We start from the raw sequence: 26,201 nt of genomic DNA, 5'->3' as shown, positions 1-26,201 counted from the left end.
TTCCAGTCAGTCTGATTCACAAGCTTAGGGCCATTCAGAACTCTTGCCCTCTCTCCCTTATCCTGTTTCTTATCAGTTGCCAAATCCTATGCTCTTTCCCAGATATGATCCCTCATTAGCTCAGCCCCATCCCCCAGGAGTTCTATAGCCCATCTCCATCAGTTCAAATGACTACTTGGCAAATAGTCACTGTCTATTGGAGCAAAAAGAAATCTGGGAATGGTTAACAATGTGTACATGTGTGTGAGGGAGTGGTTGGAAATTTCACACCTCGTAATAAGGCCTGGGATGCTCAGGTACCTGAGCTAGCTAAGTTTGGCCTCCATGGTGATGTCAATAGTGCTGCTGTTTTCTGCCTAATCTGTTATCTCCAGGAGAATATGTCGTCATGACAACCTACTTCCACCTTAAACGCAAGATCGGTTACTTTGTGATACAGACCTACCTACCTTGCATCATGACTGTCATCCTGTCCCAGGTTTCTTTCTGGCTTAACCGGGAGTCTGTCCCTGCCCGTACAGTCTTTGGTGAGTGTTGAACAAGAGTGTAAGTATTCCCTGTGGAGGGTACTGTGCTCCCAGGCATGGCCCCTAGGCAAAGCAATTATAGTGAAGGGTAAAACCCAGGCATTGGGGGGTCCTCACCTATGAAGCTGTAACTTAGCTCTTTCTGCATGCAACCTCAGGCTCCCCAATCATTTGCTTGGAGTCCATTCAGCATTCCATCCTTCTAATCCTGTCTGATGACCCATCTCAGAGAGGGAGCATTTTGGGTACTAAAGGAGATGTAGGGTTGCTAGGCAGTCCCAACAAATGAGCAGAAAGGCCATGGGGCAGAGATTTGGGACATGGCGGGGGGACCTAGGAAGTCATCTGGTTCAATTGCCTCTTTTTTACAGATGAAGAAACTATAGCCCAAAGAAAATAAGTGACTTGCTCTAGGTCACATGCCTAGTTCATGGAAGAGCTAGGGCTTGAATAGAGGCCTCTCGATTCATTTGTCTGGCCTCCATATCCTACCAAGGAACCAACTGCTCAATTCCGTTGCCAATCAATAAGTGTTTCTTGGGTCAATCCAAGTAAACAAGTATTTGTTAAGCTCCTACCGTCTGTCAGACACTATGATAAGGACTGGGGCACAGAGAAAGGCAAATTACAGTCCCTTCTCTCAAGGAGATCATGACTAATGGGTAGGGGCAGAGACAATAGGCAAACAACTATGTACAAATAAGATATAGGTAGTATAGATTGGAGGTAATCTCAGAGGGAAGGCACTAGCACTAAGTGGGGCTGGTAAAGGATTCTTGGAGACTGTTGAATCCTAGCTGGAACCTGAAGGCAATCAGGGAAGCCAGAGTTGAGAAGAAAGACTTTCAGGCATGGGGGACAGCCAGTGAAAATGCATGGAGTCAATAGAAGGTGGAGTGTCATGCATGAGGGGACAGCAAGGAGGGCAGTATTAATGGATTGCAAGTTATGGGGAGGGAAGTAAGGTGGAGAAGACTGAAAAGGTAGGAAGGGCTTTAAAAATGAAACAGAAGATTTTCTATTTGAACCTGAAGGTCATATAGCATCACTAGAGGTTATTGAATGGGGGTACGCAACATGGTTAAATCTGCACTTTAAAAAGATAAGTTGGACAGCTTAATGGAGAATAGACTGGAGTGGGGAGAGAACTGAGGCAGGAAGACCAGTCAGCAGGCTATTGCAGCAGTCCAGGTATGAAGTGAAAAGGGACTGCCCCAGGGTGGTGGCAGTGTCAGAAGAAGGAAGGAGGCATATATGAGAGATTTTGTGAAGGTAGAATCTACAAGACTTTGCCACAGATTGGATATGGGGTGTAAGAGAGATAGAGGAGTCCACAATGTTACCTCATTTGTGGGTCTGGGTGACTGAGAGGATAATGGTGTCCTCAGCAGTAAGAGGGAAGTTTGGGAGGGGCTTTAGGAAAATATAATGAGCTCAGTTTTGGGTATGTTGAGCTTAAGGTTCAGTGTCAGCAGATCTAGCTTGAAGTTCTGGCTCTCCTACTAACACTTTCTATTGACTTTGGAAATATCCTTTTCCCCTCTTGGTAATTTAGATTTCCCCATCTGTAAAATGAGAGAGTTGGATCAGGCAATTTGGCCAGAACTTTGTGGTCAAGTTGTTCTCCACTGCAGACCGATCTCATCCCTCTTCAGTGGATAGCTATGTCTCTCGAGGCTAGGAGTTTTGCTACTCTGATGTCATCTCTCGAGTTAAGGGGAGAAGAAGACTTTTCCAAGAGGGGCCTCTTATGTCCTTTCCTGCCCCCAGCCCTAGTGTGTTGTAAGGACCCTTCGCTGTTTTTCCAGGTGACTGCTAATGAGGAGGGCTCACTCAAGATGGTGACTCTCCCCAAACTTTCTACCCCTAGAAGAGAAGGTTACTCAGGACATTTCTCTGACAGGCCCATAAAATATGCACCCTCCCAAAAAGAACACAGTGCCTGTTTGTGATGGGCAGAGGTTTCCTGAACAATTGGGCCCATTATCTTAGCTTGCCAAGCTACAAATTCAGTTAGTGTGTTAATTAGTCGCTGGCAATATTATTAATTTATTGGGCTGATTCCTGTCATGGCTCAAAATTTGTCCCTGCTAATCAGCTCCCTTGATGACGTCCTGCTAATTTTGGAGCTGCACACTGTAGTCTCAGATTGTTAACCCTCAGTAGAAATAGGAGAACCTATTCTATGCAATTACCCTTCTTCCCCACCCTCACCCCCAGCTCTGGCTGGTGCTCCAGTGCCCCCCAAAAACAGCCCCTGGCTGAGGAGGTTGAAGCCTGAGAGATTCTTTGACTTCCAGCTCTTGCCTCCTTCCCTGTTTCCAAAGCACCTCATCTCCTGGTATTCCAACCATACCTTCCCTCCCTCCATCCCTAAACATTTGCCTTGCATAGCAGTTCTCAGCTGTATCCTAGATACTGAACTCTCAGACCCTCCCAGCTCCCAACTCACATTTCCTTATGTGGAGAACAACCCTCCCTTCCACATGGACAGTGGTGACAATTTCCACATCAGCTTCTTCATTCTCTCACTGAATCTCGATTACCCATTTTGGTATTCATGCCCACTTTACAGATGAGGAAATTAGTTTCCTCATAGACGCTTTGGAAAAAACACCAGATTGGAAACCTTTTCTAGTAAATTACAGTAGAGATCTGAACCCAAATCTCTTGATTCCACTGCACCACAGTTGCCCCCAAGATCTAGTGGTTCCCCTGTATATCGATCTCTACATCTCTACACCCAGAATCTCAGCCTTAGAAGCTTCTAGCCCAACCTGCACATGAACAGAAGTCACCCAAACAAGTGGCTATTCAGCCTCTGCTTGGAGATGTCTGTTGGTGAAAAGCTCCTTCCACCTTGGGCTAGCTCTGACTCTTAGACAGTTTGTCCATATATTGTTGATGTATCTGTTTGCATATTAGGATCCTAGATACAGAGCCAGAAGGGTTCTCTGGTCCATCCTCATTTTAGAGCTAGAGGCCCAGAAGGATGAAGTGAGTTGTTGTTCAAGGTCATCCATTACTTCTGAGTCTAAGTGAAACAAAACTAATTCCTTTTCCATTTTGAAAATATCTGAAGATAGCTATTGTGTCCTTCTTAAGTCTTTTCTTCTCCTGAGTATAAAGTTCCCTGGTTCCTTCAACTGTTCCATGGATGGTGCCATCTATGGCCCCAAGGCTAGCCTTATTTCTCTCTTCTGGTTCATCAAGAACTTTCCTACAACATGGCACCAAGACCAAACCCAGTGCTCCGGAGATGGTTTACTGAGGGCAGAGGGCAACAGAGACCAAACCCTCCCTTGGTCCCGGTCTCATGCCTTTGGTTACAGAGCTTTGTTGGCTGCCATGTCAAACTGTAGATTCATATGAAACTTGCCATCTACCAGAGATCCCAACTGATAGCATTCTGGGTTGAAACTAACAAGATTACATTGAACAGGGATAAAGGTAAAGTCATCCACTTGGGTTTTTAATAAATCAGTTGCAGAAGCACAGAAGCTGGGGGGATAGATCATATGATAGCCATTGGTAGGAAAAAGATTTCAAGGTCAACATGAGCCAACAGCGTCGGGTGGCTGCCAACCAAGGTACTACAGGCCTGGATTGTGATGAGATGTGGGAGGCGACAGCCCTGTGAAATTCTGCTTTGGTCATGTTACATGGATAATAGGATGGTGAAATCTGGAAGGCTAATGACAAGCCGAGGTGTCCAGGGGAGGGGGAACAGGGGGAACTACCATATGAGGAGCAGTTCACGGAATGGGGGATGTTGAGCCCTCTTAGAAAAGAGAAGACTTATCATGGGAAGGGGAACTAAGGTGACATTACCTATCTCATGGAGCAATAAGTAGAGTGGAGATGTGTTGTGATGGAAAAGCATCAGATTGGGATTTGAGAGAACTGGATTTGGGCTCTATAACTGTGTGACCAACTGCAAACCATAGCCCACACCTCCACTCTGGTCTTCAGTCTCCTTTGTAAAATGAAGGGGTTAGTTTAGACCTCTAAGATCCCCTCTGGCTCAGAATTTCTTATCCTATGAGTTTTCTTTGGGGTGTCAGGGAAGGACTGCGACTAAAGTAGCAAGGAGGCAGACTTACTCAATGAAAGGAAAAACTTTCTAATGATGGAAACAGCCCCAAAATAACCTGTGTGCTCTCATGATATGATGAACTTCTTGGCACTAGAAATGTTTGAGCAGTGGCTGCATGGTATTTGTTTGGAGAGGGCATCCTGACCTGAGTAGAAGGTTAGACAACATGACTTTGGAGTTCTCTTCCAGCTCTGAGATGCTCTCTGATTTAGATGACTTCCTTTGAAATGGTCCCTCTTTCCCCAGGTAAAATTGGTGAGCCCATTTATCAGACTTAGCATCCTCTGATGGCAGTGGATTCTTCCCTTCTTTTCCCCCAGGGGTCACCACCGTCCTCACCATGACCACCCTGAGCATCAGCGCCAGAAACTCTTTACCTAAGGTGGCATATGCGACGGCCATGGACTGGTTCATAGCCGTCTGTTATGCCTTTGTGTTTTCTGCGCTGATTGAATTTGCCACTGTCAACTATTTCACCAAACGGAGCTGGGCTTGGGATGGCAAGAAAGTGATAGAGTCTCAGGAACAGAAGGTGAGTGGCTATGGGAAGAGGGCAGAGGGAGGGGCTAAGAAGCAACCCATGAGTGAGCTGCATTGGGACCAGGAGTGGGCAGCATGCAGCCTGCTGGCATTGGTTGAGGCTGTGTTCTATTCACTGGGGTCATCAATCCAGGTCTTGACTGGTGTGCTTCTTGGCAGCTAGGAGGGAGGGAGGCAGGGAGGGAAGGGGCAAAGGCTAGAGCAAGATTGAAGGAACCGCAGTGCTGGTGGGCAGGAGTATGATTCCCCAACATATACCAGTCATGTTGGGGTAAATACACAAAGGATGAATGGATGACAGAAAGAAGATAGAATGACTCAACTTGGATTTTGCTTCCATTTTCTCTGTCCAGCACAATGACTTTCAGTTCAGAATGGGTAAAATAAATCTGGTTAAGTGGAGATTTAATCCCAAATCAGGCAAGGAGATAGTAAGGAAGCAGCTTGTCACTAAATGAGTTCTAGCCCAGATGAATTACATCTCAGGGAATTCAAACAACGTGCAGTTCTTATCACTTCAAGACCAATGTCAATCATCTTGGAGAAATCATGGTCAGAGGCCAGAAGACTGGAAACAGGCAAATTTCCCAATGTTCCAAAAAGGGGAAAAACATGAATTTTAGAATTTACTGAACTAAACCTCGACACTAGTCCTTGACAAATTCCAATTATGGATTATTAATCAAATGATTTGTGGGCCTTTAAGAAAGCAGAGATGCTAGGAGCCAATATAGGTTTACCTATATTGACCTATATATGACCAAGTCATACTAACTAATCACATTTCCTTTATTTAACAGAATTGCTAGACTGGCAAATCTATAGCAATGTTATCAATATAGAGTATCTTGATTTCCACAAGGCATTTGACAGAGTCTCTCCTATCCCTGTGAACAGATGGAGAAATGGGGGCTAGATTATAGTAGAGTTAGATTCATAGCTAGCTGAACAACAACTATGAGTGGTGATTAAGGGATTGATCCTACCCCGGAAAGGAGTCTCTAATGGTGCATTGTATGGCTCTGTCCATGGTCCTGTCTGGTTCAACAGTTTTATTAATGACTTGGACAAAGACATGGATGGCATGTCAACCAAAGTTTTAGATGCCATGGCATGAAGCTGGGAGGGATAACAATCAAGATTCACCATTTATCAGCAGACTAGAATGATAGGCTGAAACATTAAAAAAATCACTTTAAGAAAAATAAAGTCTAACATTTGTGTCCAAAAAATATTGCACAAATACAGGATGGAGGAGATGTGGCTTTGCAACAATTCACTTGAAAAAAAAGACAAAGAAACCTGGAACTTTTAGTGAATCAGTAGTGTGACATAGCTGCCCCAAAAGCTAATGCAATCTCAGGCTGCATTAATCGAAACACAGTGTCCAGAACAAGGAAGATAATAGCCCTCCAGTACTCTGCACTTGTCAAATATTATCTGAAGTATTGTGCTCACTTCTGGGTACCACATGTTAAGCGAAGCATTAATAAGTGTGTTCAAGGCTGGGTTGCCAGGAAGGTGAATGATCTGGCAACCATACCATAAGACGAACTGCTGAAGGAACCAAGGAAGGTCAGCCTAGAGAAGGGAAGACTTGGGGAAAGGGAGGGCGCATGATAGCTGCTTTTGAATAGCTGAAGATTTGTCATGTGAAAAAGGAAATACAAGTGTCCAGTGTAGCTCCAGAGGCCAGAACTAGGACCAAATGGGAGGCAGATTTCAATTCAGTAAAGAGAATTTAACATGTGGCTCTGGTTCAAAACTGGACTAGGTTCCCTTGTGAGGTAATGAGCTCCACATGACTAGAGGTGTTCAAGTAGAGGTCAAATCACTACTTCAAAGGGACATTGTTGTGGGCATTCTTGAATTGGGGTAGGAGGAGACTAGACCCTATAACCTCCCCAAATCCCTTCAAACTCTAGCACTCACCACTAAACTCATCCTCCTAACTCATTGGGCTTTCTCTTTGCCCACACCTTTTCTATCCTTTCAGCAGCATGGTTTCTCCTCCACCCTCCCACCCCTCTACTGGTTCTGACCAGCTCTTATAGTAAGAGAGGAAAGGAACCAGAGCAGCTTCACACTCTCCTGTAACACTTCAAGGGCTGCCTGTGACCAGTATATCTTGGGTGCCAAATGGAGCTTTCTCTGTGGCCAACTAGTGCCGCGGGAGACCAGGGGAAGGGAAGCTGTTCCTTAGCTCTTCTTCTAATAGGCCATCAGTGGAGGAATGAAAGGCTCTTAAAGGATAGAAGGAGACTTCAGAGGCTGGCAGGACTATGCCTAAAGTGGCTCAAATAACAATATGTCTATGCTTAAAGCTGCAGGTTTCACAAGTTCAAGCGGTCATTTGTTTCAAACTTTAACTATCCTTTGTTTTAAGATCTTGGTGTCTACCCTGTTACCTCTATTGCTCTAACTTGATCTTAATATCATGATTTTGAAGAAGGAAGAGACCTTGAATATCAAGTCCAAGGCTCTTGTTTTTGACAGATGAAGTAACTGAGGCACAGAGAGGGAACATAGCTTGTTCAAAGTCACACAGGTAGAAAGTGCCCAGAATGTGGATTAAAACCCAGGTCCATTGACTATAAATCCATTACTTCTAATCATCTACAGAGCTCAACAGTCTCTGGATAATTCTGTATCCATTTGAAACTATGAAGGGGGACCTTTGTATTCTCTTCAGAGACTGGGTAGGTGGCCATGCTGAATATATGGCTTGGCTCCCTAGGACGTTATTGCCCACTAGAGCTCGCCCTTTAGGCTCTGAGGAAAATTCACTGAGCAGGGAGCCAAGACCAGCTTGGGGAAAGGTTTGGTGCCCTCCTTCCTAGGCATAGACTTTCTCCATAGTTACTCTCTTAATTTCTGGGCAAATAACTGCCAGACAGCTCCTCCATCACCCCACCCCTCAGCCGATCTCTATTCCAACCCCGTATGCTTACAGAAAATGCTTACTCTAGCATGACCGGTCCCATCTTTTTATTAGTGAATCAATTCTGAAATCAAGCTTTGTCCTTGACATTCATTCTGGACGCTGGACTTGGAGGATGGCGGTGGGGCTGAGAAGGGAGGAAACTCATCAGAATGTGCTTTGTAGGTCAAATAGGGAAAGGAAAAGGAGTGGGAGAGTGAGATTCTTGCCATAGCAAGGTGCTCTCCCAGCCTTAGGGGCAAGTGCCAAGAAGTGAGCCCATTGAAGCAAGCAAGGGCCCTAGTGCAGGAGCCTGAATGTTAGAACTGACCATCATCTTAGAGGTCATTTAGTCCAACATCTCCTAGCACCTAGTAGGACCCCACTACTTATTTGTTAAACTGAACGAGGACACTGGTACCCAGATAGTCTGTGAAATTTGTCCAAGGTCATCCAATGAGTGGCAAGTCAGTGGATTTGAAAGTAAATCCCAGAGAGGGCAGATGGCTAGACCTAGGAGTTGGGGCTGGATTTTCTCTGTATTTCTATAGGATATGTAGGGGACCTTTTTCTATCAAGGGTCACTGAGTCACAGGGGGAAAATAATCTCAAGTCATATAAATGAAAAGAAAATTAATTTTGTCTTTTGAGAAGACCGATAAAATATCACCCCCATCCACTTTTTAAATTAAGAAAAGTGAACATAAAATGTTACCTATAAATAGAACACCTAATAAAAACATACTTTTTTTCTACATCACAGCCAGTTAATAGAGAGATGGGAAAGCAAAAGAGACCACGATAAAGGGAGAGAGGTAGCTTCCTTCTTTGCCAGAGAGGTTTTCTGGCAATTTTTTCTTTTCAATAAGAAAAAACACTAACTTCTTTCTTTTGAAACTGGGAGACAGTCACATCCTATATAACAGAAAAAAAAATATGCTTTCATAGAACAACATCCCTGTCTTGCAGGCATGATCAGTCAGTCAAGAAGCTTTTATTAAGCGTTTGTTCTGGGCCAAGCATTATGCTAAGTGCCAGGGACTGGATGAAATTAAGCCCAGGGATGGCTTCACCCTACAGGCTGGAGTTTCAGAACCCCTGATCTGTAGCAAATGTCAGTGGAAGGCACCTTGCTTTGACAAGAATCTCCAAGGGATTTGGAAGGGACCAGGGAAGATTAGGTGCTTGGCACCTTCAGCCTCCAGATTGAGAACTGAGCAACTGTCTTCACTTGTCTGTTCTGGAACAGCAGGATTTCTGAGCTTGTATCGTATTAAGAACAAGTCTCAGGTCATGCTGACCAAGTCTAGCATTCAAGGCAATTTGAGACATCCTGTGCCACTTGGTCATTTAGATGTCTGGTTTAGACATCGGTACTCAGGTTAACTGAACACTTAGCTATGATCCCACCCAGTTTAAGTGATTTGGCTTTTGTTATGCTCGCCATGCTTTCCCTCAACACTTCCCATCCTGCCTCAAAAGCAGAGCAGTGTCCACTCTGGAGAAGGAGCACCCTGGGAGCTTTGAGTGTGAATAGCATCAGTCTTCATTTAAAAATTCCAGATTCTTCCAGGAGGTTGATCCACTACCTATATATAACCAGGGGCAGCTAGGTGGTGCAATGGATAGAGCACCAGTGCAGGAGTCAGGAGGACCTGACTTCAAATCTCACCTCAGACACTTGACACTCACTAGCTGTGTAACCTTGGGCAAGTCACTTAATCCCAATTGCCTCATTCTGAATCATCTCCAGTCATCCTGATGAATATCTGGTCACTGGATTCAGATGGCTCTGGAAGAGAAGTGAGGCTGGTGACCTGCACAGCCCTCCCTCACTCAAAACAAAGTCAAGTGCAAGTCATGTCATCATTTCTCTGATGGCATGGTCATCTTCAGCAATGAAGGACAAACACACGCACACACACGTGCGCGCAAGTATGTAACCAGAATTCCTCCAAGGACCCTAAAGTAGTATGTCCTTCCTTCTCAATTGTAGGAGGCCCCTTTCCTGAGCCCAGTCTGGGAGTTACTGGGAATATCTTCTCCCAGAAGCCTCTAGGCTCTCTGAGCTCCTGGCCCCCTCCAGACCAGCTGAATAGCTGTAGGGGATTGGGACTGGGACTCTCGCCCATGTTTGCTTGGCATTTTGAGTCATAGGCCATGTTGTTTTGGTTCTGTCTGGCATGAAAGTTCACTACTGATTCTGTCTCGGTCTTTAATTAGCTCTACTCAAAACAACTGTCAGGAGGAGAGCTGAAGAACATATTGTCAATGGACAGGGAATAGCCCTGGGCTGCATTTCCAAAATACTCTTTTTAGTGGTTAAAAAAAATAATGTCTCCATACCCCACCCAAACCCAGCCTTCCTGGGGCAAGGACCAGTCTCCTTGTGGGATTGGAGGAGTCTTGTTTTGGCATGAGAGTAATAGTTGTAGCTAATATTTATATAGCACCTTCAGGTTTTAAAAGTATTTTATATCTCATTGGATCCTTCCAACCATCCCTGGAGATAGGTTACATTGTCGTTGTTCAGTCACTCAGCTGTGCCTGACTCTTTGTTAGCACACCAGGCCCTTCTGACCTGAAGGACTCATCTTCCAGTGCCATCTCTTTTAGCATTTGAATACTTGGGATTTTCTTGGTAAGGATACTGGAGTGGTTTGCTACTTCCTTCTTCAGTGGGTCACCTTTTGTCACAACTTTCCACTATGATCTGTCCATTTTGGGGAACCCTGACCAGCATAGTTCATAGCTTCATTGAGCTAAGCAAGCTCCTCTGCCACGACAAGGCAGTGATCCAGGAGGAAAGGTCATATTATTAGCAGCATTTTATGGATGAGGAAACTGAGGTAGAGAGAAGTTCAGTGACTTACTTGCCCAGGGTCACACAGCTAGCGTCTGAGGAAGGATCTGAACTCCTTCTGACTCCAGGTCCATTGCTCTATGCACTGAGCTACCAAGCTGCTTTACTGGATCACCATTTCAATGTCTTTAGAAGCCATAGCTTACTAGAGGCCTGGGCCAATGGAAGTTTTCTCTATGTAATTCTGTGTATTAGGTGACCACGGGTCCCCTACTGACATGATCCTTGAATACAGGAGGTGTTTAAAGAGAATTTACTGAATTGAACCAAGATCAAGGCCATACAGGAAACTTTAGCATAAAGAACACTGGCCTAGGAAGCAGAAGATCTAGGTTCTAGAGCCCATCGTGCCACCTGACTTCCTGAGTAACCTTTGGAAAATCTGTTACCCCTCTCTGGCCCCCAGTTTCCCCATGTTTAAAATGAGGGTATTGGATTAGATGGTCTCTCAGTCATGCCCCCTCCCACCCTGCTCTAATGCTTCCAGCCTCTCTGGAATATCTCTTACAATAGGGGGTGGGGGTCCAGATGAGATGGGATTCTTTGGGACCAGAGAATTCTCACTCTGCAGTCTAGACAGTGCCCTTGGATCTCTCTGATTTCCCTAAATTTGTCATGGAACCAGGGAGCAATGCTTAAGTTTCTACACTCTACTCTCTGCTGGCTCTGTGGGACTCACTTCTCAGGGGAGCATCACTGCCACAAAAGGGGGGGGGGGTTTGGCTTTTTTTTCTGTAGTTCTTCCCATGGGCCTGAGAATTGTTTACAATCTGCAGGAGTGGCTGGCCAGGCCAAGCATAACCTGGTTTGCCCTGTTATTGCCCAGAGCTGATAGACAGCTCCTTACTTTGAAGCATCCAATACTTCTGACCATCACTCTTCCAAACAGAATTGTAGTTTCCTCTTCTACTAGCTCAAAAATCGATCCCTTGGACACCCACCTTGGGAAAGGTACTCTCAACACCTTCAGTTGACAGTGTCTGTCTTTGTTCTTACATTCTGAACTGAGTAGCATCAAGCAGGGGGAGGAGAACTACAATACTGGGCCCAGATAAGCAATGGGGATAAACAGGCAAACCACATGATCAAGTCTCTCCCATGACATTTACTAGCTAGGAGACCCTGGGCAAGTCATTGCCCCACTTGCAGTCTCATTTTCCTCATCCTTAAAATGGAGATAACATCTGCATTCCCTAGCTTACAAGTATGTTGTGGAGCTCAAATGAGATAATATAATATATGGAAAGTGCTTTGCCAATTTCAAAGGTTATAGAAATGTTAGAGATTATTGTCCCAGTCTCCTCAAAGAGACCTCTATGATTCCCTTCTTTCAAGAAAATTGGAGGGAAAGCAGATTGGGGGAAGGTATAATCAGAATGCATGTTCTTTTGGGGTGGGGGAAGAGGAGAGATGGGGAGAAAATTGTGGAAGTGAATGTTGAAAACTAAAAATACATTAATAAAATCTCAACAACAAAAAAGAAAATTGGATAAGTAACTGTAAAAATAAAGTGAGGTCCTGAGAGTGAGAATATTTGGATAGCATATGATTAGGGCATCCATATGATAAGGAGCCAGGAAACGATGTCATCCAAGGTAGTTTAATGTGATACAGCTATGAGAAATAGACCTTGCAGCAGCAGTCCTAAGTATGAATTCTGCCTTGGTCACTTGTTACCCGTGGAATCATCTACTGGCCACTTCATCTGCCTGGGACTCAGTTTATTCATCTGTAAAATTAAGGGAGTAGACCAGATGACTTCTGACATTCATTCCAGCTCTAGATTTATGGAATTGTGGGCATTAATTTTGGAATAGAGAAAGATTCTGAGTGAGAGTTGGGGGTGGAGTGGGTAGGCTATCTTCAATCCCAACAACTTCTTAACAAATAGAGCTATCCAAAGTAGGAATGAGCTGCCTTGGGAGGAAGCTTGAAGAAGAGTGGAGTTCTTCATGCAGAATCAGAATGACCACTTGTTGGTTGTTAGGGAGAAGATTCTTGTCTAGGTGTGGGCTGTGCTGGATGATTGCATATCTCCCAACTTTGAGATTTAGAGGGTCAAATCAAGTCCTCTACGAGGAGGGAAGACATGAGTTTGGGCAGTGGCCTTAAGGAGGCTATAGACAGTAGGGCCATCAAAAGTTAACTTCTCTCAGAATTGTTCCAGTAGGTCTGTGCGGAGGAGGAAAGCACACTCTGCTGTTCTGATGACACATTATTCTACCTCCTGGCACTCACAGCACTCTCCCAAAGAGTACAGGTGGCCACTTGTCTCTTCTTCTCAAGAAAAGTACATCCCATGCACTGGCATTTGCAAAACCTTTAGTGGTGATCCCCTAAAAGCTCAGTGCTGCTTATTTGTAAGGCTTACAACTCATTTCCTGCTAGGCTTTCAAGCTCCAAAACATCCAAAGTGATGTCATTTACACTTTCAGAAATCAAATTGCTGTGGTGGAGAAAAATGAATTTGGGAAAGGGGGGGTTGGCATTGGTCTTGCTGCTGTTTCCCTCCACCTCCCTCTTCCTCTGTCATTCATAGTATAGTGAGGCCAGGATACGGGCAGCAGATTTGTCTCTGGTTATCCTTACCAACTCTCCTCACCCTTCTTCCTCCATATCTGCCTCCTCGAAAGGTCTTAGCAATCAATAGACAATGTTTCCAAGGGCTTAGAGCCCTGAATGAGGGGCAAAAAGAAGAGACAGAAATATAGCTGATGTTGAGAATGGGGTGCACACTGGGCCTGGGACTGCCCCATGATCATAAAATTCTTTTCTAGTCAAATCTGATCATGATGAACTTGGAAATGTGTCATCACTGCAACTTGAGGACAGTCCAACAGAATCATGGAGTGTTAGAGTTGGAAGGAATCTTAGACATCATCCTGGCCACCCTCACTCCAATTTTACACATGGAGAAACAGAGGCTTTAGAGCTGAAACTTCCCTGACTTCCAGCACAGAACTCTCTACACCACAACATTCAAGAAGTCATCTACCTTGGGGGAAGGTAGAACCCCCAACTTAGGAATGACTTCACTTCTCCCTACAGAGTCAAGCTTTTGCGAAAAGCCTACCAACTTCAATTTGGTATATAGCCATACCATCTTAATATACACAAGGGGCAAGAGCTTGTTTACATGGTGTTGGAATGGTGTTTACATGCAAACAGGCATCACACATCAATGAGACCAGAGGGCCTGATGGAGGCTGGTGGATAACTAGTTTCAGGAACTGCTCCAAGTGTCCTCTGAAAAAGCAAGATGTGGAATTTTCCATCTGTGGCCCAATACCTGGAGCCAAGAATGGGGGGCCTAAGAAAACCCAGCTCTTGGACAGTGGGATTCCAGACATTTGTCTTTCAAAGAGTGTTAGTGTCTTGTGACTGTAAAAGGATGAAATTGTGCAGGTTTTCTCTGGATCATAAGAAAGGAACACAAGGTAGAGAAAGTGGATAACAGTAACAGTAATGGTTGGCATACACATAGCCCTTTTAGGCTTATAAGGGGTTTTACATGCATTATCTCACTTTATCTTCAAAACAATCCTGCAAGGTAGGGTCTATAGGTATTATCATTCTCAGTTTACAAATAAGCCAACTGAAGTTCAGAGGGTCTTGCCCATGATGGTGAGTGTCAGTGATGAGATCTGAAGCCATGTCCCTTGCTCTTTCTAATATTACATACTGCCTCTCAGAAAGAGCTGAAGAAGCAATGGGAAAAACTGTAAAATCCTCAATATGGCTGTGGAAAAGTAATACGAATTAGACTCAGTGAAGTCTGGCTCCCTTGACACATAACATCTATCAGGCATAACACTAAATATTCAGCCTGGAGAGAGAAAGATGTGGCAGGAGAAGAATGGGGGAAATGGCAGCTGCCTTTGAGCATTTGAAGGGTTCTGTCAAGTTCAAGGGGAGTAGAGTCATTTTCTTGGCCCCAGAGGGGCCATGGGTGCCCTGCAATGGGTGGAACTTTCAGAGAGGCAGACTGTGGCTTGATGTCAGGAAAAGCTTCCTAATAATTAGCACTGCCCCAAAATGACACAGGCTGCCTTACAGGTAGGGAGTTCCCCTTTACAGGAGCTTCTTCACGTGACTCTTGGGTGCCCAGTTGTCACGGATAATATGGAGGGATGCTTGTTTCAGATACTGATTGGACTATATGTCCTTTAGGGGTCCTTGCACCTCTGAGATGCTTTAGGTTGGGTCTTATTCTAACACTAAAACTCAGCACGTAATGCTATCTTCATTGTAGCCATCTGCTCAGAACTTAAAAAAATAAGCCTGGCCCTGTTTTTAATCACACATAGAAATCTTCTTGAATTGGGGCTGGGTCAGTAACTCTCAGGATGAGCACATGCTAGTGCTTGTTAAGTGAAATTCAAAATTTGCATGGAAAGCAACCTTAATATCCACCATCTCTCAGCTTTGAAAAAATAACTTGCATTTGACTCATTCATTCGTTCATGCAGCCAACATCTATTGAGCACCTACGGATGTATAAGGACCAGTGTGGGGCTCGTGGACCACTTGGAGAATCTCAAAGTTTGCTTCTCCCTGGCACCTGGTCCTTTGACCAGTGTGAGTTTCTTTAGTACTTTGGAGAGCAGACAAAGAGCAAAGGGGGAACTTTAACTACACTTCCTTATGCCAAATGAGCTCTGTACCTCCCTACCCCCACCAAGTACAGTCATCAGGATCTGGTTCCATGTGAGAAATGGGTCCTGCTGCCTTTTGACTTGGCCAGTCATCAGAGAGCTTGAGGCCTGTTTCCCCAAGCCTTTCACTGTTTGAGTAGAAATGTGCATCTGGTGAAGTAGCACGTGAGTCAACTATGTGAAATCCAAAGCTGTGAATGACATGCTTTGGAATTCTGGGCTGCTGGAGATAACTTGGGCTTCCTTTTCCAGTTGTTGTGACATTGCTACTTTCTTTTCCCATGCGGGCTTGGTCTCAGAGTAATTCATGGGCAGCATCAATGGTAGCTTTTGAGAAATAACCTACTAGGGCACCTGTGCTCTCTCCTAGGCTGAAGGACTGGGGAAAGGTAGGTCATTTTTGGACCAGACCAAGCCCTTCCTGATCCTCCAGACTGTCAATCACCTAGGAAGGTCACCCCATGTGTGTCCATGTATTGCTTTGCAGCATGATTTCATCCTCTCTGTTTTCCAGGACCATCGCCCTGGACAGCTCCATGACATGGAAAACAATGAATCCATGGACCCAGTAGCTTCCTCCTCACTTCGCTGCTGCCCCTCCCTTCCTGTCCCTGCTCCTGAACTGAGGGCAAGTGCCTGGGTCTTCCTCCCAGATAGCCCTGAGCTCTCATTCTATTCTTTTTCTACTCTTCCCAAGTCAACTGCCCCAGCCACCTTGCCCTGCTTCTGGTTACAAGTCATGGCAACAATGCTTTGCTGACCAGGAGAGCCAGGGTCCTCCTTCCACGTGACCTGCAGAACTCACTCATCTGAGCCTGTGGGGAGTGCATACATATATTCATATTGATGAGTAATGAGTGGTAAATGTGCATTAAATTGATAGTCCAAGTAGCATCATCCCAATTTTACAGCTAAGGATACTGAGGCTTAGAGAGAATAACTTTCTCATTGTCATATAACTTGAAAATGGCCAAGTGAGAACCTGAATCCAGGTCCTTCTGATTCCAACTCCAGTGATCGTTTTGCTACATCTTAAACACAGAAACCTGGAAAAAACACTAGATTTGAAAACAAAAATCTAGAAGAGCTTGGTTCAAATACTGACTCTGCTACTTGCTGCCTGTGAGGCCTTGGGCAGATTCCTCTAACAGGGATTCAGTGTTTTCCTCCTTAAAAAAAGTGGTTTGTGCCTCTGTTTAAGGTAGCTAACTTTTCTTAACTAAAATTTGTCCTTCTTTCTGTAATCCTACACTGCACAGCAGTCCAAAGGGCCCTGACTCCTGGATGACATAGCATTTGGTATCAGTACATTGCTCCCCATCATGAATCATCATCCCTAACTGTAACCCTGGTCCTTCACTACCATTGGCTCCATGACTCCAGCGTCCTACCTCCCCCTTCTCTCCCCAGTCCTCCATATTGGTTTGTACAATGGAAGTAATCAGTCTTTGTTTTGTTCCCCCTCCCCTGTTTTCCCACCCACCCACCCATTCCCATAGAAAAAAGAGCCGATGACCTTGGCCAAGAAAGCAAACAACACCTACAACATCGTGGGAACCACCTATGCTCTCAACATTGCCAAGGACCCTGGCCTCTCCACCATCTCAAAGAGTGCTGCAGCCAGTGCTACTGCCTCAGGGGCAGCTGTCTCCCCACCCAAGACACCCCATGTGGTAGAGAGTCCCCCTGAAACCAAGAAGACCTACAACAGTGTCAGCAAGGTGGACAAGATCTCCCGCATCATCTTTCCTGTGCTCTTTGCCATCTTTAATCTGGTGTACTGGGCCACATACGTCAACCGGGAGTCAGCCATCAAGGGCATGATCCGGAAACAGTAAAGCCACAGCTCCACACACTTCATTACCAAGAAGCGTCCCAGGAGACAATGCCCACGGGTCTGCTCTCATTTCCTTCTGAACATAAAGGCTTTGCTTTAGAACCATCAGTCAACCAAGTTGTGACTCTTTCATTTGGCTCACTTTGGGCTGTCAACTTCAAAAAATGTCAATAAGGAATTATGCCTCTAACAATGGGAGTCTGCCCTCCATCAGTACCGTTTGTTGCTACCATTATTTTGGTTCTCTAGCTTCCCCATCTTGCTCACTCATCTCAGCCCTGCCACTCCTCAAAAGAAAGTCAATGTATGCATACCTGTAATTCCACACTAACATCCTCCAGTGTACATGCTTCTAAGTACCCTGCCCCATATGCAGTCACCATCTATTCACCATGGAGTACTTTGGCTGCTCTTGGTACTCCAAGGTGATGAGGTAGCACTTGATGGCCTAGGCCAAACTCATCAGCCGCATGTGTATGTTTAACTGAGATTCCATAATGGGGATAAACAACTGGATTCCCATACTATCTCATCTCATGCTACTTCTTATCAAGCCTCCCTTTGTGCCACAGACATCACTGTAGGCTACCAGAACTCCTGGATTGTGTAAACAGGAGGACAAGACTGTCTGAAGAGCGGAACAACCAACTTCTGAACCTCTGACCATGCCCACTTGTTTTCATGGCAACACCATCTCATCCTGGCTGCCCCAAGTATGGCCCCGCATGGAGAAAAGTGACTGGCCCCACCTGGCTGTCCTCCACCCTTCTGCATGTCCTCAAGAAGCACACCAGCCACTCCTAGGAAAACTTCTTCCTCTAGGAGCACTGGTAGGATCTTTCCTCTGTTTGTCCAGCACCTGCCTGGAGGCATTGATTTGTCTGGCCTTGGTGGCTCCTGCAAAGATTTTTTCCTCCCCAAATTCTCTCCTACAAATTCTTCAGAAAGAGAATCAAGTTTTGGTTTTTTTTTTTCTTGAAGAAAACCAGACCAAGAAAACCACCAAGGAAAAAGATATCCTCCAAGACAAAAGAAATTCAAAACTGAAATTCTGACAAGACAAGGAGCCAGAAGCAGGGGTAGGGGAAGGGAGGAGGTGTGTGAGACAGCACTCAAATGGATTGGTAGGGTTCTGAAAGGTTCTTCTGCCTCAGGTTGCTAGAACCTCAATGCTTTTCTCCAAGATATCCATGACCCATCCCCCATCAATGAGACTCTCTGTAAAGACAAGAAGCCAGAAGCCCAAGGGTCTTGTGTAACTTGGAGAGGGCAACCAGCTAGATGGCTCCCTAGAGTTCTGTCTCAGGTTGCTAAAGCCTCCACCTTCTCCAGTTTCTCTAGCCCACTCAGGCCAAGTCAAACTACCTGCCAAGACAAGAAGCCAGCAGCTGAGGGGTTGTAGCTTTGAGAAGTCACCCATGGAGTGGTCAACCAGCTAAGTGGGGTAGGACTAGATGGAGTCCTACTTGTTCTCCCAATTTGCCAAAGGCTCAGCCTTCTCTCTAGCCAGCAACACCCACATAGATTCTCTGTGAAGACGAAGCCAGAAGCCAAGGGGCCTATTGGCATCTGGGGAGGATTCCTGTGGAGATGAGCAAACAGGATGACTCCAAGAACGCTGCTGTCCCAGGCTGTTAAAACTTCCACCTTATCCATGGCTCTTCCAGCCCCCACGCTGAGAGTCTCTGGTCCTCAACACACTAAACCTGCTGACTCAGGCATTGTAAATGCAGCCCCCAAATGAAGCCTCCCCCTTAAGACCTCTCATTTCGCTTCATTGCCCTTAAATGGTTAGTTCGCATGTTCTTTAGATTGGGAGATCCCAGAATGTCATTTCTGAGTTCTGGCTGTCATTTTATTCCTTGCCCTCCCCATCCCTTGCCCCTCAACCTTAGGACCCTGGGATCACCCAGATGAGAGACTGAGTTTTCATTTTCCCAAGTTAGGGTATCATAGAAATCAGAAATCCCAAGACGAATAAAAGACTGGTAGGGACAGAAGGAAGCCCTAAAAATATTGGGGCATTCAGTGGAAGATGTAATGAGAATAAAAACAGCCTGCTTCAAAGCCGACCTAGAGTCCAATCCCTCCCACACTGATTTCAGATTGACTTAGGGCCTCCATTTTAGTCACCCTTCTCTGTGACCAAATTGGGGGCAATTTCTTACTCTCCTCCATGCCCCTGGCACCTCACTTCTCTTCAGTGAAGCCCTTCAGCCTAGGGCACCTTCTCCCCATTGCAATCTCAAGGTCCTCCTCCAAACGACCAGTCACCTGCCCTGCATGACTGGCTGGGATGTGACCTTTACGTTCCCTCCACATTTATCATAGAGGGTCAGAGTCTCATTTGGTTAAATGCCATCGTCCTGCATCCTGTGCATACTGATGTGTCTGCAGCCTGCAAGAGAAAAGATCCACCTGGATTCCAAAGGAATGGAGGTCTCAGAGTAAGAAAGCAAGGGGAGGGAGGAACTCTAGGTCGGCAGAAAGAGAAAAGCCTTCTTATTCTCTTTCAAACCTCAATAAAATGAGCAAAAGGGGAACTCATGGAAGGACCCCCCCCCCCCGGATATTAAAATCAGAAGCAGAGACCCCCTCCCTCCCTGAGTCCTTTCATCACTAATTCTACCACTGGCTCCACAGAGCTTTCAGGGCTGGAGAATCTTTTTCTTTTAGATCAGGAATAGTTGTTGGTCCACCTTAAAAGGTGCTGTTCCTCATGGCTAAGGAAGAAAAGTTGGATTTGGCAGGAGACACGATTCAGACAACGGCCAGGAAATTCTAGGAGGAGAAGAAAGAGTGAAAAGGCAAAGGACAGGCACATGTATAGGAATCCACCTAAAGAAACAGTGGGTGCCATTCTCATCCAACCAATAGCACATTCATGACTAAGATTTCTATTAATATGGCTGATTATTTGAATAGGTTAATTTGACAAGCATTTATTAGGAAGCTACTCTGTGTGAGGTACTGGGCTAGGTACAAAGGATGCATAACCCCATACAAACATAAAGAGGCTCTGCTGGGCTAAGACCACCAGAGACCATGAAAGGTTTTCAATTTGCCAGAGATATTCGATTTTAAGAATAAGGAACCAGGCCCAGCCAATACACTCTTTGGTACCTGGGAATCTTGAAAAACAGTGCTAACTCAAGGTTAAGGTCTTACTTAACCCATAATCAAGGCATAAGGTCTTACTTGAACTAACAACTGGTTCCAGATAGAATTGTAAACAAAGCTATATTCTCTGTCTAATGGTTCTTCCCAGCAGAAAACATTATCCTGAGTTGTAACATATGTATGCATGTGTATACGTGTGTGCCATGTACACCTTCAGAAGCTAATGTTCTCAATAGGGTAGAACTTATAGAAAATTCATCAGAATTTCTTTTTGTAGTTAGTTGTGAAGATAGCTGCTTGCTAGCTCAAGACAGATCCTGATTAATAGGAAATCTTTCCAAGTTCAAAGGGATTCTTATTTACTATAAACATTTTAATGAAAGGAGTTCACATGAACCAATGTTAGAGTTGAGATGGAGAGTGTTGAAAGGGAATTTATATAATGAATTGGTTAATTGCCCATCTCTGTTGGAGACAGCCCAAGGCTTTAGCCAGGCCACCCAAATGTACATAAGATTTGCATGGAACTAGATGTAGAAAAGGATGTGTATTTCTACATTTTATTAGCATAGTTGCAGACCCCAGCAGTCCACCTGGGTCAGCAAGGGTCCTCAGTCATTGTGAAGTGAGGCTGGGGGAAGGGGAGGGAGAACTATTGATTATTAAAGAAGGACATGGAGCTTTCTGATGTGAATATGAATTATGAACCAATTTTTCTAGTGGGAGTTGTTTGGAACGATTTCAATCACCTCCTCCAGCATTCCTGCCATCACTGGGCTTATTGCTGCTGCCTTTATGGACATTGATATCTGAGATTTTTGAGCATCATGTTTCTGAACAACCCCCAACAATTATCTAGGCTTCATTTCCCCTGACCCCCCCTGAGAAGGAACAATGAAGCAAGGTGTGGAAGAAGGCAAATATCATTCTTTCCACTTTAAAAGTAGAGAAACTGAGGTGCCAGGAGGTCAACTGACTTATTCCAGATAAATTAGAAATTCTTAGATCTTTTTTGGAAATCTCAGACTTGCCTTATTTTTTTAACTTCTTCCAAGTCTAAGGCTTTCCCCTGCTCAGTCTAGACACCTTCCTTCATATTTTGTTCTTCAGGAAAGTCTCGTGGTCATCATGGTACTTTCTAGAATGACTGACATTTCTGAGTACCTCCTCTTTTCCCTCAGAGATGTCCTATTCGATGCCTGCTTCCATACCCAGGTCCAACCTTCTTTCACTCATGTCTGGTTAGAATTCTTTCTTCCAGGTTGTTTTTAGAACCCCTAGTAGGAGGAAGTTTCTTCTGGGGTTTCTCAGGATTAGCAAACTGACACCACTCTCTGTCCTCTTAGAGACAATGTCATATGGCCATTTCATTGAACTCAGGAGCCAATTTCTCCCCTCAGCTTCCTGGATTCAAGGGATATTTCCTAGGTTCAATTACCTGTGCTGGCTGTGTTTCCTCCCATCCCCCATATCTTCTGGATGGGCAAACTCTGGTGTGTCCAGGACTAATTCAGGACATTTTTGCTCCTTTTGTCAGCTCAGCTTCCCAAATTGTGCATGCAATTTCTTTTGCAAATACAGTTCTCCTGTGAAAAAGTGTGCTTTGGAAACAGCCATTTCCAAAGTTTTCTGGGTGTAGCATTGGGGGCAAAGTCAATCAAATCAAAGACACAGTTATTCTCAGGGATGCATGGTAACCTAGTGATCTGAGTGACTCCAAGGGTGTCAAGTTATTATTCTCAGAGCAATTTGTCTAGTAGGGTGAGCCTCATGAGACTTGGATGCTGAAAACAGTACTTGCTCCAATGACTTGGGAACCACTGGAAAGAATGCCTGGCTGAGAAAATGGTCTGTATGTGACCGGCAGTAGCTCCTCTTGCATTGAGGTCCCTTCCTCATTCCTAAAGCCAGCATTCCCTGCCCTTCAATGAGGACTCTCACCTCCCCCCTCTGCCAGGCTAAGATTTGGGTTTCCAAACTGTGAGAGTCACTGTGAGGCAACATCCCCACCTTGAAGTGGAGAAGGCAACTTAAGAAAAACAGATGACAACTCCCAACTGAGAAACTAAGGCATTGCTCCTATGACCAGATAGACCCCTAGGGCTATCCCCGCTCCCTAGCCACGGGTAATCAAGGTCATTCACCATTTTAGTCACCCTTCCACTTTGCTTTCACATGCAACACCCTGCCTGCTTGGGTATCTAGCCTCAGGGGCCCTTAGTAGTCATATTCTGTTGCTCCCCTCAACCTTCAACCAAAGTCTGAGCTGACTTGATTTGTCTAAAAGGCAGAAACTAATCTTATCTCTCATTAGCAGCATGAAAAGAAAGAGAATTCTCTATTTGGAAAGAAATAGGCATAAAGCTGTCAGCAACATTCTTCAAGGACGAACCTCTGGTTAGCTGCTGTTAGCACAACAGCTATTCTGGACAAGCCTGTCTTATTAATATTGGCCTTATTGGACCAAGCCTGTTAGTATAAACTGAACCCCAAACTAAAAACACCATAGGTTCCTTTGCTCCTTACAACTGAAAAAACAGACAGCAAGGCTGGATACCCATAAGTTAGAGTTCTTGCCCAATCACCAGGTGAAAGCACCAACCTAGTGACAGTATGAAAAACCCAACTTTCCTCTTACCAATCTACCCAATAGCTTTGGATCACCTACCTGCTGACTTAACAGATGGATGGATCTCCTATCAACACTGATCAACAGATTGATGAACTGCGCACTAAGCCATGGCAAAACAGGAATGGCCTGACTTGGAGGAAAATTCCTCATCCTGCCAAGAGACACCATGGAGTGGCATGTGCTTACCCATACCACAGTTTCACTGTGACTCTTCATGTCCTGAGCTATCATTTGGCAGGCCAAGGAACAGGATTTGAAAAGAAAAAAAATTCACCTAGACATCTCTTTCCAAAACAAATACTAGATGCATGACAAGGTCTACGAAAATGATTGTCACCTTTTTCCATTCCTCATCCAGCAGTGCCCTCACAGGACATGTCTCCAGTGAACAGAGGGCTTTCAAGATGGAGGCCTTGGCCATTCCAGCTTGGTATGCCCACACTGGCCTCCACCCAGGCATAACAAAAACCACTCCATTAGGCCATGACTAGGAGACACTCTCCCCCCCACAACACCCTAGGCATCCCCTTTTGCTAGTTGCCTCCTCTCCTCTTCCTTGCGGTCTGCTTTGTTTGTCTATCCTTCCCTATGAAAGAGACCCGGGGCCATCCACAGTGGTAATGCATGACAATCCCATAATTCTTAAAACTGTATCTGTGAAGTAATTAATGGCTAGAGAAATGTACACTTTATTGAATGGGGGTGGGGTGGGGTTAGGGTTAGTTTATTGAGTGGCTGTTAATGATCTTCTTAAAGGAATTTTTATGGAAACTGTGACCTTTTCTGCTCTGTAGAATTGTGTTTCCCCTTGCTTTTGGTGCAGTGTTTAATGCCTGTTCAATACAGTTATTTCTGAATTGTATTTCTAGTCTTGGCTGGAAAATTTGTCTGACCGATTTTTAATTGAGAAGATTAATTGAGTGTGCTCTGCAGGGGCCCACGCTCCTCCCATCCCACCCTTACCCTTAGCTTTCTCAGCACAGCTAAAATGAGAGGGAGGAAAGGTACCTCAAGTAAATGGAGACAGATTACAGCCATCTCAAAGTCTCGATGAGAGGCCAGATTTGATTGGCTGAGGAGGAGTCCCCAGTAAGATAAAGGATTCTCACCTCCCAAGATGATAAAGGAAGCAGGATTCTGCAGCCTCTATCACAGTGGCTCACTGTCATTGGCGTCACTCTAAGGCTGTTTTCCTGAGGCCTAGTGGGTGGGCAGGGCTGGGGAGAGCTGCCACAGTTTCCAGATGCCAGTCTTCCTGATATGGTAAAGAATGCTCCAGAAAATCATATTCACAACGGCTGACGAATGGCTCAGAACTTCTTTGTAATGCAAGGACATGAGCCAGAAAGGTCTCAAAATCCAGTCCAGCCCCATGATTATCAATTTTTCTGCCCTCTTCTTCCTCTCTCCCATCAAGGACCATCTACACACAGATACTGTCTTTAAAAAACCTGTTCCCCCCTTCCTCCAACAGGCAGCATCCCAAATTCCCCCTTATCGTTAGGACACATGGTCTGTCCCCTCCCACATCTACAACATTCCCTTGGCCCCTAACAGCTCCACAGGTCAGGCAGGGTCACTTCTGCATGGTCATAGTAAGCCAATGTGGGCATGAGCACACCTGGTAATTCTGAAAGAATGAGGATGAAGGGGAAGTTGGCTGTGGGGTTGCTGGGCTTCCACAAAAACACCTGGTTGATTTGGCTTTGGTTCAGTATCTGTGGTCATCTCTTCATTATCCATACAAGGGAGAAAGAAGAAAAACCCTTCAACCTCTGGGGGTTTGATGTGTACCCTTCCTGACACTGAGTTCTGAGAATTGGGGGGAGGGTGTTGGCTCAGAATTGGGAAGCTGTTAGCTTCTGACACTTTGGAACCTGGACACCTTTCCATCCCTAGAATCTCCATGCCTAATACTCTGGGGCCCCACCCCAAATGTAATTTTCTGATTCCTACCTGATGCCTCACCCAAGTTTATGGGGGCAAGGTGCTGTCAAAAGGAACACTTTGCCAGAAAATCATAAGCAGGGAGCTTCTGGCCACCTAGGCATCCCTGATGATTGTGCCCTTGGAGGGAAAGAAGGAAAAAGAATGGCCCTTCTTCTAAGCAGAAGACTAGGAAAGCTAGAGAAGGGAAATATCCATTGTGGTCAGAAATCTGTTCTAGCCTCACTCCTTTGACTGAGTCTCAGTTTTCTCTTCTGAAAATGAAGGAGTTTGGACTGGGGGACCTGTCTGGTCCCATCCAGCTCCCTCTCCTTGGATCCCCTGAGATGCCTTTGTCCTCTCCTGGCTGGCACAGGGACAGGAGGCCTAGCCATGATGACCCAGAGTTTGGCTCCATAGCCCTCCAGCTTCCCAGGAAAACTTCCTCTTTCAAAAAAATACAAATCCAAGAATGAGAACTGAAAAAATGGCAAGCTCCAAATCACCAACACATCATTTTGAAAAAATCTGCCCGATTTCCTTAAGATTGTAGGTTTTATGCCAGTAGGGTTACAGCTGAAGGGATAAATAAAGGAGGAGCATGTTTACCCTCCCAGATCCTCCTCTTTGAAACTCACAAAACATCCCCCTCACTGCCCCCGCCCCAGCCAATATGCTACTGTTTTCGAATACATTGTGCTCTAAATGTGGGATTTATGTAAATTAACGTTTCTAAAGCCCCGAATGCCAAGCCCAAATGAGAGGCAGCTTGGAATAGTGGATACAGAGCTGGCCTTCCTACAGGGATAACCTGGGTCCAAATCTCACCTCTGACACATGCCTTGGGCAAGTCACCTAAATTCAGCGTGCCAAGGAATTGTCTAATACTCTAAGTTGCAGAGTAGGGGCTGATCTGTTTTGATTAAAGGAACCACCTCACTGGGAGCTCCCTATGTTAATGAAATTGCAAGTCCAGGATGAAACAAATCCTACCATTCCACCTTGACCAGTCCTGGCACTGCAGTTTCATCCTGCGCTTAGTATTGTAGGTGTCATCCTGTGCTAGGCTATACAGAAGACCAATT

The 26,201-nt window shown here is 45.2% G+C and overlaps 1 protein-coding gene across 1 annotated transcript in view; it reads left to right on the top strand.

Annotated features, from left to right (window-relative positions):
• Positions 1-24,052, top strand: part of GABRA3 (gamma-aminobutyric acid type A receptor subunit alpha3) — a 140,415-nt gene extending 116,363 nt beyond the window's left edge. The window contains exons 7-9 of the mRNA XM_072627280.1: positions 375-527; positions 4,944-5,155; positions 17,101-24,052. Of these exons, the coding sequence (XP_072483381.1) occupies positions 375-527; positions 4,944-5,155; positions 17,101-17,439 (704 nt within the window). The 3' untranslated portion in view covers positions 17,440-24,052. The remainder of the gene's footprint in view (positions 1-374; positions 528-4,943; positions 5,156-17,100) is intronic.
• The last annotated feature ends 2,149 nt before the right edge of the window (positions 24,053-26,201 follow it).

The sequence above is a fragment of the Notamacropus eugenii genome, chromosome X (assembly GCF_028372415.1).
Source record: "Notamacropus eugenii isolate mMacEug1 chromosome X, mMacEug1.pri_v2, whole genome shotgun sequence".
In the NCBI taxonomy this organism is placed as follows: domain Eukaryota; kingdom Metazoa; phylum Chordata; class Mammalia; order Diprotodontia; family Macropodidae; genus Notamacropus; species Notamacropus eugenii.
This window is presented reverse-complemented; position numbering and strand designations above follow the sequence as displayed.